Here is a 14,157-nt window from a genome sequence, read left to right as displayed (position 1 = left end):
TCATTTGCTTGAGAAGGAAACAATCTTGTGTATCATGTTCAAGAAGGCTTTTTTCACCTGCTTGTTCCGCAAAGTATAGATGAAAAGATTCAAAAGTGGAGCCACGGAAGTATTGAGCACTGCAATTCCCTTGGCAAAAGATTTTCTTTGTTTGACTGATGGTTTAACATACATGAAGATGCAGCTGCCATAAGAAAGGGATATCACAATCATGTGAGAAGAACATGTTGAAAAAGCTTTTTTCTTCTGATTAGTTGAAGGGAATTTTAGACTTGTTAAGACAATAAAAGTGTATGATATTATCACCATTACCAACGTGACCACAAGTGTCATTGATGCAGAAATGAATCCCATGGTTTCAATGAGCTGTGTCTCTGAGCAGGAGATCTGAATGAGGGGAGTTGTATCACAGTATAAATGGTCAATAATTTTGGAGGCACAGAAGTCAAGATTTATGCCTAAGAGGAGAGGTACAAAGATGGTAAAGAATCCAGCAAGCCCACAACAGAAGACAAGTTGAATGCAGACCTTACTGTTCATGATTGATGGTTGTGTAATGCAGGGGCTTACAGATGGCAACATAGAGGTCATAGGACATAGCAGCCAGCAAGTAAAATTCAGATGCACCAAGAAGGAAGGCAAAAAACACTTGAGTTGCACAACAATTAAAGGAAATGGTTTTGTCTCCACTTGCCATAGTAACCAACAATTTAGGGATGCATGTAGTAGTATAGGAAATTTCTAAGAAGGAAAAATTCCGAAGGAAAAAATACATGGGGGTCTTGAGGTGAATATCCACCAGGGTAAGTGTGATGATGGTCAGATTACCAGTGATGCTCAGCAAATAGGTGAGAAGCAGAAAGACAAATAACACAACTTTCAATTGTGGGTCATCAGTCAAACCTGCCAGGATAAACACTATCGTTTGTGTGTGGTTTCCCATTACTGTCCTCTATTTTTCCAGTTCTAAACAGAAAAGAAAAACAGAAAGAAATTGACAATCCCAGTGGAAAAATAATAGTGATTTAAATGTCTAAAATAAAGTTAGCAAGGGACATTTCAGATAGAGTAACACAATGCTCGTTCAGGTTTTGAAGATGGATATGCCAGGAAGTTTGCATTTTCAGAGTATCTGAACAGCGAATTTCATCTTCAGTTTGTAATTCTACTGGAGAATAACCTATATGATGATAGAAATTGTTGATTCTTTAAGGAAATAAATTTGATGGAAATTAGAGAGACATATCAAACATAGAAAAATGCTTTTCCTCTCTTGAATTTACACAATTGGAATGGATGTCATTTTTTGTTCAATTAAAAGGTTTGCATGCTAGAAACAAAATGGTATCTGTCATTAAAAGTACAGCAGCCCATTTATGCATTTAACACACACACACGCACACACACCTTGCTGTCATCAATAAATAAGGCTACCATAACTTTACCATTTTCTTCAACTAATCAACTCAAATGCTTGATTCTTGTGTCATTTAATTCCATGGCTAATGAGATACAATTTCAAATAAGTGACTTTGAGGCATTGGGAATTTATTTATTGCCATCCTTATTAGTATTTCCATTTCTTCAGTATCCCCACTTCCCAGTTTGTATCTTGAAACAAAATCAGTGGGAACACTGTAATTTCAGTGTATATAAGAAAAAAGCTCAGTTTCCCTCTGCATGTTATGGTTTTGAGAATAGATCAAGTAAAATAAGGTGAAAATGAGAATAAATGGTAGAGATGCAGAGAAAAATATACAAATTAGTGTTCAGGAAAGTGTTTGAGATGTTAGAGGTAAAGAAAAGAGGGAGATAAAGACAAGACTTTACAGAAACATAGAAGGTAAGGAGGATTTAAAGAGACAAGATAATGAGTTTGATAAAAAAATTAGCAGAAGATTTAAAATAGGCAAATTACTAAGACAAAATTTTTTAATATAAAAACATAAATTGGTAACTAAAATATGTTACTTAGTAAGTAAAAATTTTAAGGAGAAAATGTTCACCAATAAAATTCTTCCCCATCTGCTTTTGTGCTTTATACTTACCATTTTATTCTTTGTCTAAAATACAGACTGAAAACTTGAACAATTTTGAGATCAGCATGTCCTAACGGAGAGGAGGAGTGAGAGTATTTGGTACATTTCAAACACATATTGTATCTCAGAACAGAGGTGACACCAGTTTTAGGAAGCATTATTTCCCTGTTCTAATGACACTCAGCTAACTCATAATTAAAGTAATATTAACTGGGGCGCCTGGGTGGCTCAGTGGGTTAAAGCCTCTGCCTTCGGCTCAGGTCATGATCCCAGGGTCCTGGGATTGAGCCCTGCATCGGGAATCTCTGCTCAGCAGGGAGCCTTCTTCCTCCTCTCTCTCTCTGCCTGCCTCTCTGCCTACTTGTGATCTCTGTCTGTTAAATAAAATAAATTTTAAAAATTTAAAGTAATATTAACTGTAGGATACTGTTTTCAACACCTGGCATACATTGAGACAATTGAATTTTCATATTTTCTATGCTAGTCAGTTGGAAATCAGGTTTAAGTTTGAAGAATTATATTATCCAAGTCATCATCTTAAAAGTGAAATATTTTGTGCAAGTAACTATAGGACAGATTATAGTGTATTTCTCCAAAAAATTATTTATATCTCTAAGGAATATTTCCTTCCCTGGTGTCTTCATCATGAAGCACAATAAAATAATTAAGGTTGGCTTTGGGCACTAGATAAGAAAATACTGTATGTCTTAATACCAAGGTAATTATTTTCAACCTCAAAAACATAAATTATTATTTTTAAAGAGTTTATTTATTTATGATAGAGATAGTGAGTGAAGGAACACAACCACGTGGGAGCTCAAGAGGGAGAAATAGGCTCCCCACCAAATAGGGAGCCTATGATGAGTCTGGATCCCAGGACACTGGGATCAGGACCTGAGCCAAAGGCAGATACTCAAGGACTGAGACACCTAGGGTCCGCTAAAACATGTTATTATTAAAAGGTATGTACAGGGGTACCTGGGTGGCTCAGTCAGATATGCGTCTTCATTTGGCTTGGATCATGATCCCAGGGTCCTTGGATTGAGCCCTGCATTAGGCTCCTAGCTCAACAGCGGAGTCTGCTTTTCCCTTTGCCTCTGACCCTCTCTGCTGCTCATGTTCTCTCTCTCTCTCTCACACATGCATTCTCTCTTTCTCTCTCTCTCTCAGAAATAAATAAAATCTTTTTAAAAATAAAAGGCATATATATAAATAAAAATAAATATATAAGGACAAATAAAAGTTGCTTCCAATTATATCTAGAGGCATTTACAGGAGGATTCTAAGATTTAAAAAAATGAGAACTACTATTAAAATCACTTTACTAATGCAAAAGAAAAAAAAAGGACTATTGTTTTTCTTGGACATTCCTTTTACATTCACATAATTATGAAGTGATCTATTATAAATTTTCTTCACTTACAGAAAATATCCCAATGGCAACAACTATAGGTGTACATATACCTATAACACATAAAACAGAATTTTACTATGTCAAATTATTTCTTTGTCCAACTTTAACCTTTAAACACACCAACTATCCCCAACACACACTGTGAAAAAATTAACAAAGCTCATATTACAAAACCATTAGAAGACAATGTGTATAATGTGTACAATGATGTTTACTTGCATTAGATACTGTGAATATTGGTGAAATTTAAAAACAACTTTCAATACAAATTTTCACTGTATTCTATTTGTCTTCTGTCATCGTTTTCCCCACAATCAAAACTTAAAAGTTTAGAAAATTAAAAAAAAAAGTTTAGAAAATTTAAATTAAATACTTTAATGGTAAAAACAGAACAACATAAGTTAAACATAGCTAACAGGAAATATGGTTTTTAAATTTTAGACATACCAGTGGTGCCTGATTGGTTCAGTCTTATAAGCATCTGCCTTCAGCTCAGGTCATGATCCCAGGGTCCTGGATTTGAGCCCCACATTGGGCTCCCTGCTCAGTGGGAAGCCTGCTCCTTCCTCTCCTACTCTCCCAGCTTGTGTTCCCTCTCTTGCTGTGTCTCTCTCTATCAAATAAATAAAATCTTTAAAAAATAAATGAATAAAATAAATTTTAGACATACTTCTTCTTTTCATTTTTTTGAGTCTTTAATCATTCTGACAAAGACCTAAAAACTCAAACACCTTTTCAAAAGAAGACATACACAGATTTATTCAGATAAAATAATCCCTGCTCCAATCTTTAAATCTTTTGTCATCGTACTGAAGAGACTACACTGACATTCTATTCCTCTCTGAATGGGTCTCCCTCTAGCTCACAATCTATGATTGTCTTTTCTTATGTATTTAAGATAATTTTGTAAATGGTTTCATTAGTTGTGGGTTTTTTTTTTTGGTAGGTATTTATAGTAGTATATTAAATTTCCCCATTGCTACAATTTACTTATTTTGCATTGAATTCTTTTCCATTTATTATCCTCAATGCCATATAAATTAGTGAACATTTGATCCTATTGAATATTTATGCTTTCTGGGCCCTGAGGGAAAATATCTATAGATGATAGAAGAATTCGCAGGAGGATATGAGATCCAAGAACACCATTCCCAAGGGATCACATATTTATATTTTATTACAAAATTCTCCCCAACTACCAAATATTGGGGCACCTGGGTGGCTCAGTCATTAAGTGTCTGCCTCTGGCTCAGGTCATGATCCCAGTTCTGCACTGGGCTTCCTGCTCAGCGGGAAGTGTGCTTCTCCCTCTTGAACACCCGCTGTTTGTGTTCCCTCTCTCACTGTCTCCCTTTCTGGTCAAATAAATGAATAAAATCTTAATAAAAATAAAAATTTTAAAATATATTTTTAAAAACCTGCTTTAAAAAATTATTTTTTTGAGAAAGAGAGACTGAGAGAGAGATTACAGGCAGGAGGGAGGAGCAGAAGGAAAGGGACAAGCAGACTCCAGTGTGAGCCAGATGTAGAACTTGATCTCATGACCTGATCTGAAATCAGAAGTCAGTTGCTCAACTGACTGAGGCACACAGGCACCCTGAAAATCTACTTTTAACTGTGTCTCCTGAGAATTCAGTTTAGACTTCCCCATAATATGTGATTATCCTTCTGCATAGTCATGTTTTGAATTCAAAAATACAGATAAGGATTTAAAAGCAGGAAAAAAATGTATTTCTGTTGGTAATGAAAAGTGATAATATTAGTTGGAGAATTTACTAACCTGTCATAGAAAACACTGCCTCTTTTGAAGGGTCAGGGGTGGGAGGTTGGGGGAACAGGTGGTGGGTAATGGAGAGGGCACGTTTTGCATGGAGCACTGGGTGTTGTGCAAAAAGAATGAATACTGTTACGCTGAAAAAATAAATAAAATGGGAAAAAAAAAAAAAAAGAATCCCAAATAAACACCCCAAAATCTGAAAAAAAAAAAAAGAAAAAAAGAAAACACTGCCTCAAGTTAAATATATCACCATTAACCCTGTAGATACACCTAAGGTTTCTTTTTATGCATGACCTCAGTGTCTTTTCTGAAAGGTGTCTTTTTCCAGATAATCTTTGTGATATGATCTAGTGGATCTTAAACTGATATTTCTTAATACCCAAGCATTCTCCACTCCCTCTGTGTTAATGGAATATTTATCTCTGCCTACACCTAGTCTTCCTTGCAACTTGTTGTGACCACGTGACTAAATTATAAACAGAGGATGTAAGTGGAGATGTTGTGCAATTTCTATGGATTATCCTTTGATAAAAGAAGTTTGCCCTCCTCTTGCTCTCTACCCTCTCTCATTGTTGTGATGCAGATGGGATACAAGCTGTTTAGAGCCATGAGGATAACCACCAATCACACTAGAAATACACTGACCATTCAACGAGAGAGCACACCCAGGTTCTTGACACCATTGCAGGTCCTTCTACCTTAGAAACGCAGTGACTTCATGGAGGAGTTTCAGCATACAAGCCTGAACATTTAAATGGGATAAAAGTACAGTATTTTTGTTTAAATCATTGTGATATTTGTCTTTCTCATATCCTACCAAATCCTTATTATCAAAATTGTTTCCTATATCCATGTATCTTCTCTGCCCACTTTTAAATTAAATTATTTATCTTTTTGGTGTACATGTTGAGGTTATTAACACCTTATTGGATATATTCTTTACAAGTATCGCCTTTCGTTCATAGGTTGTCCTTTTGTTTTGTTGATGTTTCCTTTGCTGTGCAAAGCTTTTTATTTTGGTGTAGTCCAAATGGTTTATTTTGGCCTTTGTTTCCCTGGTGTAAGGAGACATATCCATAAATAGGTTGCTAAGGCCAATGCCCCAGAGATCACTGCCTCTGTTTTCTTCCAGGAGTTTTTATGGTTTCAGCTCTCACATCTAGATCATTAACCCATATTGAGAATCTTCCCTCCTCCTCCCTTACTCCCTCATTTTGAGATTATTTTTGTGTATAGTGTAAGTTGTCCAGCTTCATTCTTTGGCATGTAACTGTCCAGTTTGCCCAACACCATTCTTTGAAAAGTGTCTCTTTCCCCAGTGTATATTTTTACCTTCTTTGTCATAGATTCATTGTCGATATATGTGTGGATGTATTTCTAAGCTCTCTACCTGGTTCTGTTGATCTGCATGTCTATTTTTGTGACTATATCATGCTGTTATGATTCCTGTAGCTTTGTAGTTTATCTCAAAATCTGGATTTGTGATAACTCCAACTTTGTTCTTCTTTCTGAAGACTGGTTTATCTTTTTGGAGTTTTTTGTGATTGTATAGAAATTTTAGGATTATTTGTTCTAGTCTGTTAAAAAGCTATTGGTATTTTGATAATGATTTCATTTTCATAGAGATTGAATCTATAGATTGCTGCGTAAGTATTTCTTAAACACCCAATACCAATTATTTAAGTTGTGAATTTCTTAGCTCTTCAATGGAAGTATTAGTTGTAGTTATTTTACAGACTGTGTGCTAAATATATGTAGATCTTCTCAGGTCTCTATTTCTTTTATGTTCATGGTTTTAGTCATCTGAACCTCCCTCTGATAAGCTTGTGAATTTTTTATTGTATACTCAAAACTATATTCAAATGTTAATGGCATGGATGATGATTTATTCCTATAAGGAGGATTTTATTCATTCTGGCACATATTAAAAGCAGACAACCTTGACCAAAACAAGGAATGAGATTATTCTAATCTCTGTTCCATACTTTTTGAGAAATGGTAAATTCATTGTGCTTATTCTTAGGTGTAAGATTTCAGTGGTATTGACCCAGGCCCCTCCATACTGGCAAACCATAAATGTCAAATATTTGTCTGCAGAGACTAGGAGACAGAAAGAATTTCTTCTTGGATTCTTCTTCAGTTATCTGTGGCTTTGTATTCATGGTCTCAGGCTGCTATTGCTTGCCACTTAAGATTTATCAAATGTGATTAGAAAAAAAAACACTAAAAAATGTCAGGTTCAAACTATGGAAAGAGTCTAGATGTCCATCAACAGATGAGTGGATAAAGAAGAGGTGATAATAAAATATTATGCAGCCATCAAAAAACAAAATATTGTCATTTGCAAGGACGTGGATGGAACTAGAGGCTATTACGCTAAGTGAAATAAGTCAACCAGAAAAAGACAATTATCATATGATCTCACTGATATGAAGCATTTGAGAAACAAGACAGATGATCATGGGGGAAGGGAGGGAAAAATGAAACAAGATGAAATATAGAGGCAGACAAACCATACGAGTCTTAGTCTCAGGAAACAAACAGGGTTGCTGGAGGGGAGAGGGTAGAGTGATGTGTTGGCTGGGGGATAGACATTAGGGTGGGTATGTGCTATAGTGAGTGCTGTGAATTGTGTAAGACTGATGAATCAGAGACCTGTACTCCTGAAACAAATAATACATTTAGATGTTAATTTTAAAAAGTCAGGCTCATTCATCTTCAATTCCTTTTTAGACAAGATCTTTTCTATCCAACGTAAACCCTGGTTGGCATTGACAGATGTGGATTCCAATTTATTTCTCTCCAGCCTCATGTGAGAGAAGACAGCAAATGCCTGCCATTTTCTGCTGGGAAATTTGCTATTCATTATATAAGAAAGAGCAAGAAGCTAATAGGAAAATTATAGAATGTATGACATCCTCTCAGTCAGTATAATTTTCTCAAAGATCACAGCTTCCCAAATCCTGGCTATTTTTGCTTTCTCATGACACAGTTCTACACACACACACACACACACACACACACACACACACACAATTTGGAATTAGGTGTGATATCTCATTAGGGAGAGTGAGTAGAATACAAAGACAATGAAGAGAAGGGGCTCAGATGGAGTTTGGAGAACTGGGGCTCCTGCTATTTAGGAATCAATCACAGGAAAAACCAGCAGAACTAAAAATGAGGAAGGATTGCCAATATACTCAGAGAAGTCCACAAAATAATGTTTCATTTAACCAGGGCAAATAAATGTTATTAAATAGAAAGCAGCAATCAATTGTTCCAAATATTGCTGAAATATATTAAAATGACAAAACAAGCAAACAAACAAAAAACGCCAAAGATGGCTCATGACTCTGGAAAGGTGGAGTTTGAAACAATAGAGTTAATGGATGGGTGGATTACAGACCAGTGAGAAGGTTGAGGAGAAAATTTGAAGTAAAAATATAGTGATGGCAATAATAGCTAAATATAGGCAAAGGTTGATGCTTTCTAAGTTCAGATTGGAAAACAAGCAATGAGACACTTATTAAGAAGAGAATCTTTCAAGTATTCTGATCACAGTGGAAAACTTTAATTTAGCTTTTATTAAATAATATCATAAAAGAAATATAAAAATAATCAAGGTAAATAAAATTTTAAAAGATGGCATCTGTAACTAAAAATTTCACATTATAACAAACCAATGGAAAGAAATGAGTAGAAATTTGTTAGATAATCTGAATATAGCAATTATGCTACTTTTGGGGAAAAGGAAGTCTTAATGATGAGAAATGTATTCTAAAATTTAGGGAATGACATTTGAGATTTTCAGAAAAAGACCAGAGTCTACCTAACACTAATTTTTTTATGGGACAATTATCTTTACCCTTTCATACATTAATGTTCAGACAACTTAACCTTACATTATTTTTCAACTGAATAAAAATACTGGTGTTGAATTTATAGTAGGAGATACGCAAATAAAATTTTTTAGTCAGAGCATAGGGGATTCAACTGACCAAAATGTGAGATATGTTTCCCAAGACAAAGCATGGTAGTTTCTGTAAGTTTCTTTTGAGTTTCATATAAGGAACTCTTAATCACAGGGTTTTATTTAAATTTAAGAAGATTAATTGATGAAAGAACAAAAACAAGACTGTGAGCATAATCAGATGGAGAAATCCATACCTATTAGAATTTATTTTGGAAGGGCGCCTGGCTCAGTGGGTTAAAGCCTCTGCCTTCAGCTCAGGTCATGATCCCAGGGTCCTGAGATTGAGTCCAGCATCAGGCTTTCTGCTCAGCGGGGAGCCTACTTCTCTTCCTCTCTCTCTCTGCCTGCCTCTCTACCTGCTTGTGATCTCTGTCTGTCAAATAAATAAATAAAATCTTTTTTTTTTAATTTATTTTGGAAAAATTAATTAAAACAGCTAATTTTATGAGCAAATCTACTAACAAATTAGAATGATATTCATAAGATATATGCCATTGAGGGTGCCTGGGTGGCTCAGTCATTAAGTGTCTACCTTAGGTTTAGGTTATGATCCCAGTATCCTAGGATGGAGTCCCACATAGGGCTCCCCACTGAGCGGGGAGTCTGCTTCTCCCTCTCCCTCTGCCTGCTGCTCCCCTGCTCCTGCTCTCTCTCTCTCTCACTGTCAAATAAATAAATAAAATCATTTTAAAAAGATAGATGCTATTGAATTACTAAAAAAATAATGTCTTGAGGATGAAGATGCCCTGAAAATTGAATTATTCAGTCTTCTTTGAAAAAATAGGCAATGGTCTAAAAAGATGATATATTTTTAAAAGATTTTACTTATTCATTTGACAGAGAGAGAACAATCAGGGGGAGTAGCAGGCAGAGGGTGAGGGAGAAGTAGGTTCCCTGCTGAGCAGGGAGCTAGATACAGGGCTCAATGCAGGGCTTGATGGGGGGCTCAATGGGGGACATGATGAGGAGTTTGTTATGGGGGCTTGATTCCAGGACCCAGGATCATGACCTGAGCCAAAGGCAGATGCTTAACCAACTGAGTCACTCAGGCTCCCCAGAAAGGTGATATTTTAATTGAATACTTAGAGGGTTCAGGACAGTTTATACATTTGAGACAAGAAAATATTAGAAAGCACAAGATGTGGGAATTTTACAAAAGTATAATGGCAAGCAGAGTGAAAGTTTTACTACTAATACTCTTTTACTTGTCACTCAGAACACTCATTTTGTTAAGAAAATAAAGACCAGATATCTACCAGACAGGTCCACAATATCTGGAGAATAAGCTTAAGATAAAAATTTAATAGATAACAAGATCTTCAGTTGAAGTAATGAAAACTAAGCCTTCCTGAGTTTAAGTTTCCACCAATCATTTTAGCTGTGTATCTTCCAAAATGATCTTAGTCACTCTGAACTTTCTTTTGTTACTATACATAATGCTAATAATCATTATATTACAATATTGTTTCCATAATTACGTGATTTATATAGAATACCTAGCAGTGCATGCACTTAGTGGATGGTTAACGGTAATATAAATCTTATTTTTATATCATATTTATTGTCTGGCCTACATCACTAGAGCAGCAAAGCTGGAACCATTTCTGGTAAAGCATTTCAGCATTTCAGGTGGAAGCTCTCTCAAGAAGTAAGTTGTACCTGTATTTAAAAAGCTATATTACTTATTAAAGACCAATTTAATAAGAACAGAGCAAAAACAAAGCAAAATCCAGCAGTAGTAAACTTTTTGGGCAATCAGGATTGTGAGGTCAAATGTTGCAGTTCTAGTAGACATAACACAAAGTGATATTTCATAGACAAAAAACGTAGAAGGCAGGTGGTGCAACTGTCATCTGTCTGGAGTTAGGAAGAAGTAGGAATGGTAAAGTCTTAGTTTAGAAGTGCCAGACCATTATTAAACTTTAGAGAATCTGTGATAAATAACTTGTAAGTGACAGCATCTTAAAATATGTAAGAGAAGACTTTTCAGAATAGTTTCAATGAATTAGTGGCTAACATGGACAGAATGTTATTTTTTCCTTTTTTTTTTAAATTTAAGTTCAATTAGCTGTCATATAGTACATCACTAGTTTCAGATGTAGTCTTCAATAATTCATCAGTTGCATATAACACCCAGTGCTCATCACATCATGTGACATCCTTAATACCCATCATCCAAAGACCCCATCCCCTGGACAGTGTGTTTTAAGCAAACTCATTGTATTTGGCACCTTAATAGGATCAAAATAATCAGCATATTGAGACAGCCTTAGTTTAGGTTACTCTTGTACAGCTGACCCTTGTACAATACAGATTTGACATTCACTGTTCCATTTACATGGAAATTTTTTGATAAATATATATAGTACTGTAAATGTATTTTTCTTATGATTTTCTTAATAATGTTTTCTTTTATCAAGCTTATTTTATTGTAATATTACAAGATATAATACATATAATATATAAAATATGTGTTAATAAACTGGTTATGTTATCAGTAAGTCTTCCTGTCAACAGTAGTCTATTAACAGTAAACTTTTTAGAGAGTAAAAACTTATACATGGATTTTACTTTGCAAGGGGCATTGCCCCAACTGCTATGCTCTTCCGGGGTCAACTGTATTAGACTGTCTCAATATGGATATATATATATGTACATATATGTACACACATATACATATACATATACATATATATACATACATATATGTACATGCACACATATATACATACATATACACACATACATATGTACATACTATGTACATACTATGTGTGTATATGTATGTGTATACACACACACACATATATAATTAAGCATTCTTGAAATCATATTTGTGATCCAAATATCTTTTAAGAAGCAGTTCATTCTATAAGCTTTACATAAACATATAATATTGTCCAGTTGATTATATATGTAGACTTCCTCCTGCTTATATTTTATTCAGCTCCTTAAGAAAGCATTATTCAAACATATTTTCTTCTAAATAGCTAGTACCTACAGAACACGCTTTAGCAAAACAATCACATTTTTAATAGACAATTTCAAAGATGAACACCACCACTGATGGCTAATCTCTGTTAAAATTCTATTATAATTACTGCCAACAAATTGTATTTTAAAAATATAAATGAATATAATGTTTTATTATAAATTAATGAGTAATTTCAGTAAATAAACTCACTGTGTTTAAGAAAATAAACCTGATCACAAATAAAGATAGTAATAACATTTGAATTGTGTGTTACAATAAGTATAATTCAAATTAAACAAGATTTTGTAGTCTTGAGTAACTAGGAATTATAGACAAAAGAGATTTTAAAATGCAGCTCGATTTCTTTCCTATATCTAGAGGAAAAGGAAGTGAGATGAGAAAGAGATATATCTCAAGAAGAATATAGGAACATTAACATTAAAAGGAAGGGCTTTTGTGAATAAAACTTGAAAGAGATTAAGATGAGTATCATAGGGATAAAGGGAAAAAAGAGGAAACTATGTACTGAAAGCTACTATTGAATACACTGGTATTATATGAGACTTCTTTGTTCATTTCCAGTATGTATTATGCAACAGGAAACTCATTTGTTTGAAAAAGAAACAATTTTGTGTACTATATTCATGAAGGCTTTCTTCACCTGCTGGTACTTCGAAGTGTAAATGAAAGGATTCAAAAGTGGAGCCACAGAAGTATTGAGCACTACAATTCCCTTGGAAAAAGATGTTCTTTGACTGATGGTTTAACATACACGAAGATAAAGCTGCCATAAGAAAGGGATATCACAATCATGTGAGAAGAACATGTTGAAAAGTTTTTTCTTCTGATTAGCTGAAGGGATTTTTAGAATTGTGTTTTTTTTAAAGATTTTTATTTATTTATTTGACAGACAGAGGTCACAAGTAGGCAGAGAGGCAGGCAGAGAGAGAGGAGCAAACAGGCTCCCCCGCTGAGCAGAGAGCCTTATGCGGGGCTCGATCCCAGGACCCTGAGATCATAACCAGAGCCAAAGGGAGAGGCTTAACCCACTGAGCCACCCAGGTGCCCCGATTTTTAGAATTGTTAAGGCAATATAGGTATATGATAGTGACACCGTTATCAATGTGACTACGAGTGTCACCAAAGCAGAGATGTATCCCATTGTCTCTAAGAGATGTGTGTCTAAGCAGGAGATCTGCATGAGGGGAGTTGTATCACAGTAGAAATGATCAACAATTTTAGAGGCACAGAAGTCAAGATTTAGGCCTAGGAGGAGAGGTGGAAAGATGACAAAAAACCAGCATACGAATAATAGAAGACAAGTTGAATGCAGACCTTACTGTTCATGATGGTTGTGTAATGCAGGGGCTTACAGATGGCAACATAGTGGTCATAGGACATAGCAGCCAGCAAGTAAAATTCAGATGCACCAAGAAGGAAGGCAAAAAACACCTGAGTTGCGCAACAATTAAAGGAAATGGTTTTGTCTCCACTTGACATAGTAACCAACAATTTAGGGATGCATGTAGTAGTATAGGAAATTTCCAAGAAGGAAAAATTCCGAAGGAAAAGATACATGGGGATCTTGAGGTGAGTATCCACCAGGGTAAGTGTGATGATGGTCAGATTGCCAGTGACGCTCATCAAGTAGGTGAGAAGCAGAAAGACAAATAACACAACTTTCAACTGTGGGTCATCAGTCAAACCTGCCAGGACAAATACTATCACTTGTGTGCGGTTTTCCATTACTGACCTTTACTTTTGCAGGTCTAAATAGAAAAGAAAGGAAGAAGTAAATTGATGATCCCAATGGAAAAATAACAGTGATTTAAGTGTTTAAAGTTAGTAAAGCGATATTTCAGATAGAATACAATGCTCATTCATGTTTTGAAGATGGATATGCCAGGAAGAACTATAGTTTGCATTTCCAGAGCAGCTGGACAGAGAATTTCATCTTTAATTCAGTTCTACCAGAGAATA

The 14,157-nt window shown here is 35.1% G+C and overlaps 1 protein-coding gene and 1 pseudogene across 1 annotated transcript; both read right to left on the bottom strand.

Annotated features, from left to right (window-relative positions):
- Positions 1-943, bottom strand: LOC123947522 (olfactory receptor 6C74-like). The gene is given in 2 exon segments (XM_046013803.1): positions 1-546; positions 548-943. Coding segments are annotated over 2 exon segments (942 nt in total).
- Positions 944-12,781: 11,838 nt separating this feature from the next.
- On the bottom strand, positions 12,782-13,923 carry LOC123947658 (annotated as a pseudogene).
- Between the last annotated feature and the right edge of the window lie 234 nt (positions 13,924-14,157).

This window comes from Meles meles, chromosome 7 (genome assembly GCF_922984935.1).
Source record: "Meles meles chromosome 7, mMelMel3.1 paternal haplotype, whole genome shotgun sequence".
Classification (NCBI taxonomy): Eukaryota; Metazoa; Chordata; class Mammalia; order Carnivora; family Mustelidae; genus Meles; species Meles meles.
The sequence above is the reverse complement of the archived record's forward strand: the minus strand, read 5'-3'. Positions and strand labels throughout refer to the sequence as shown.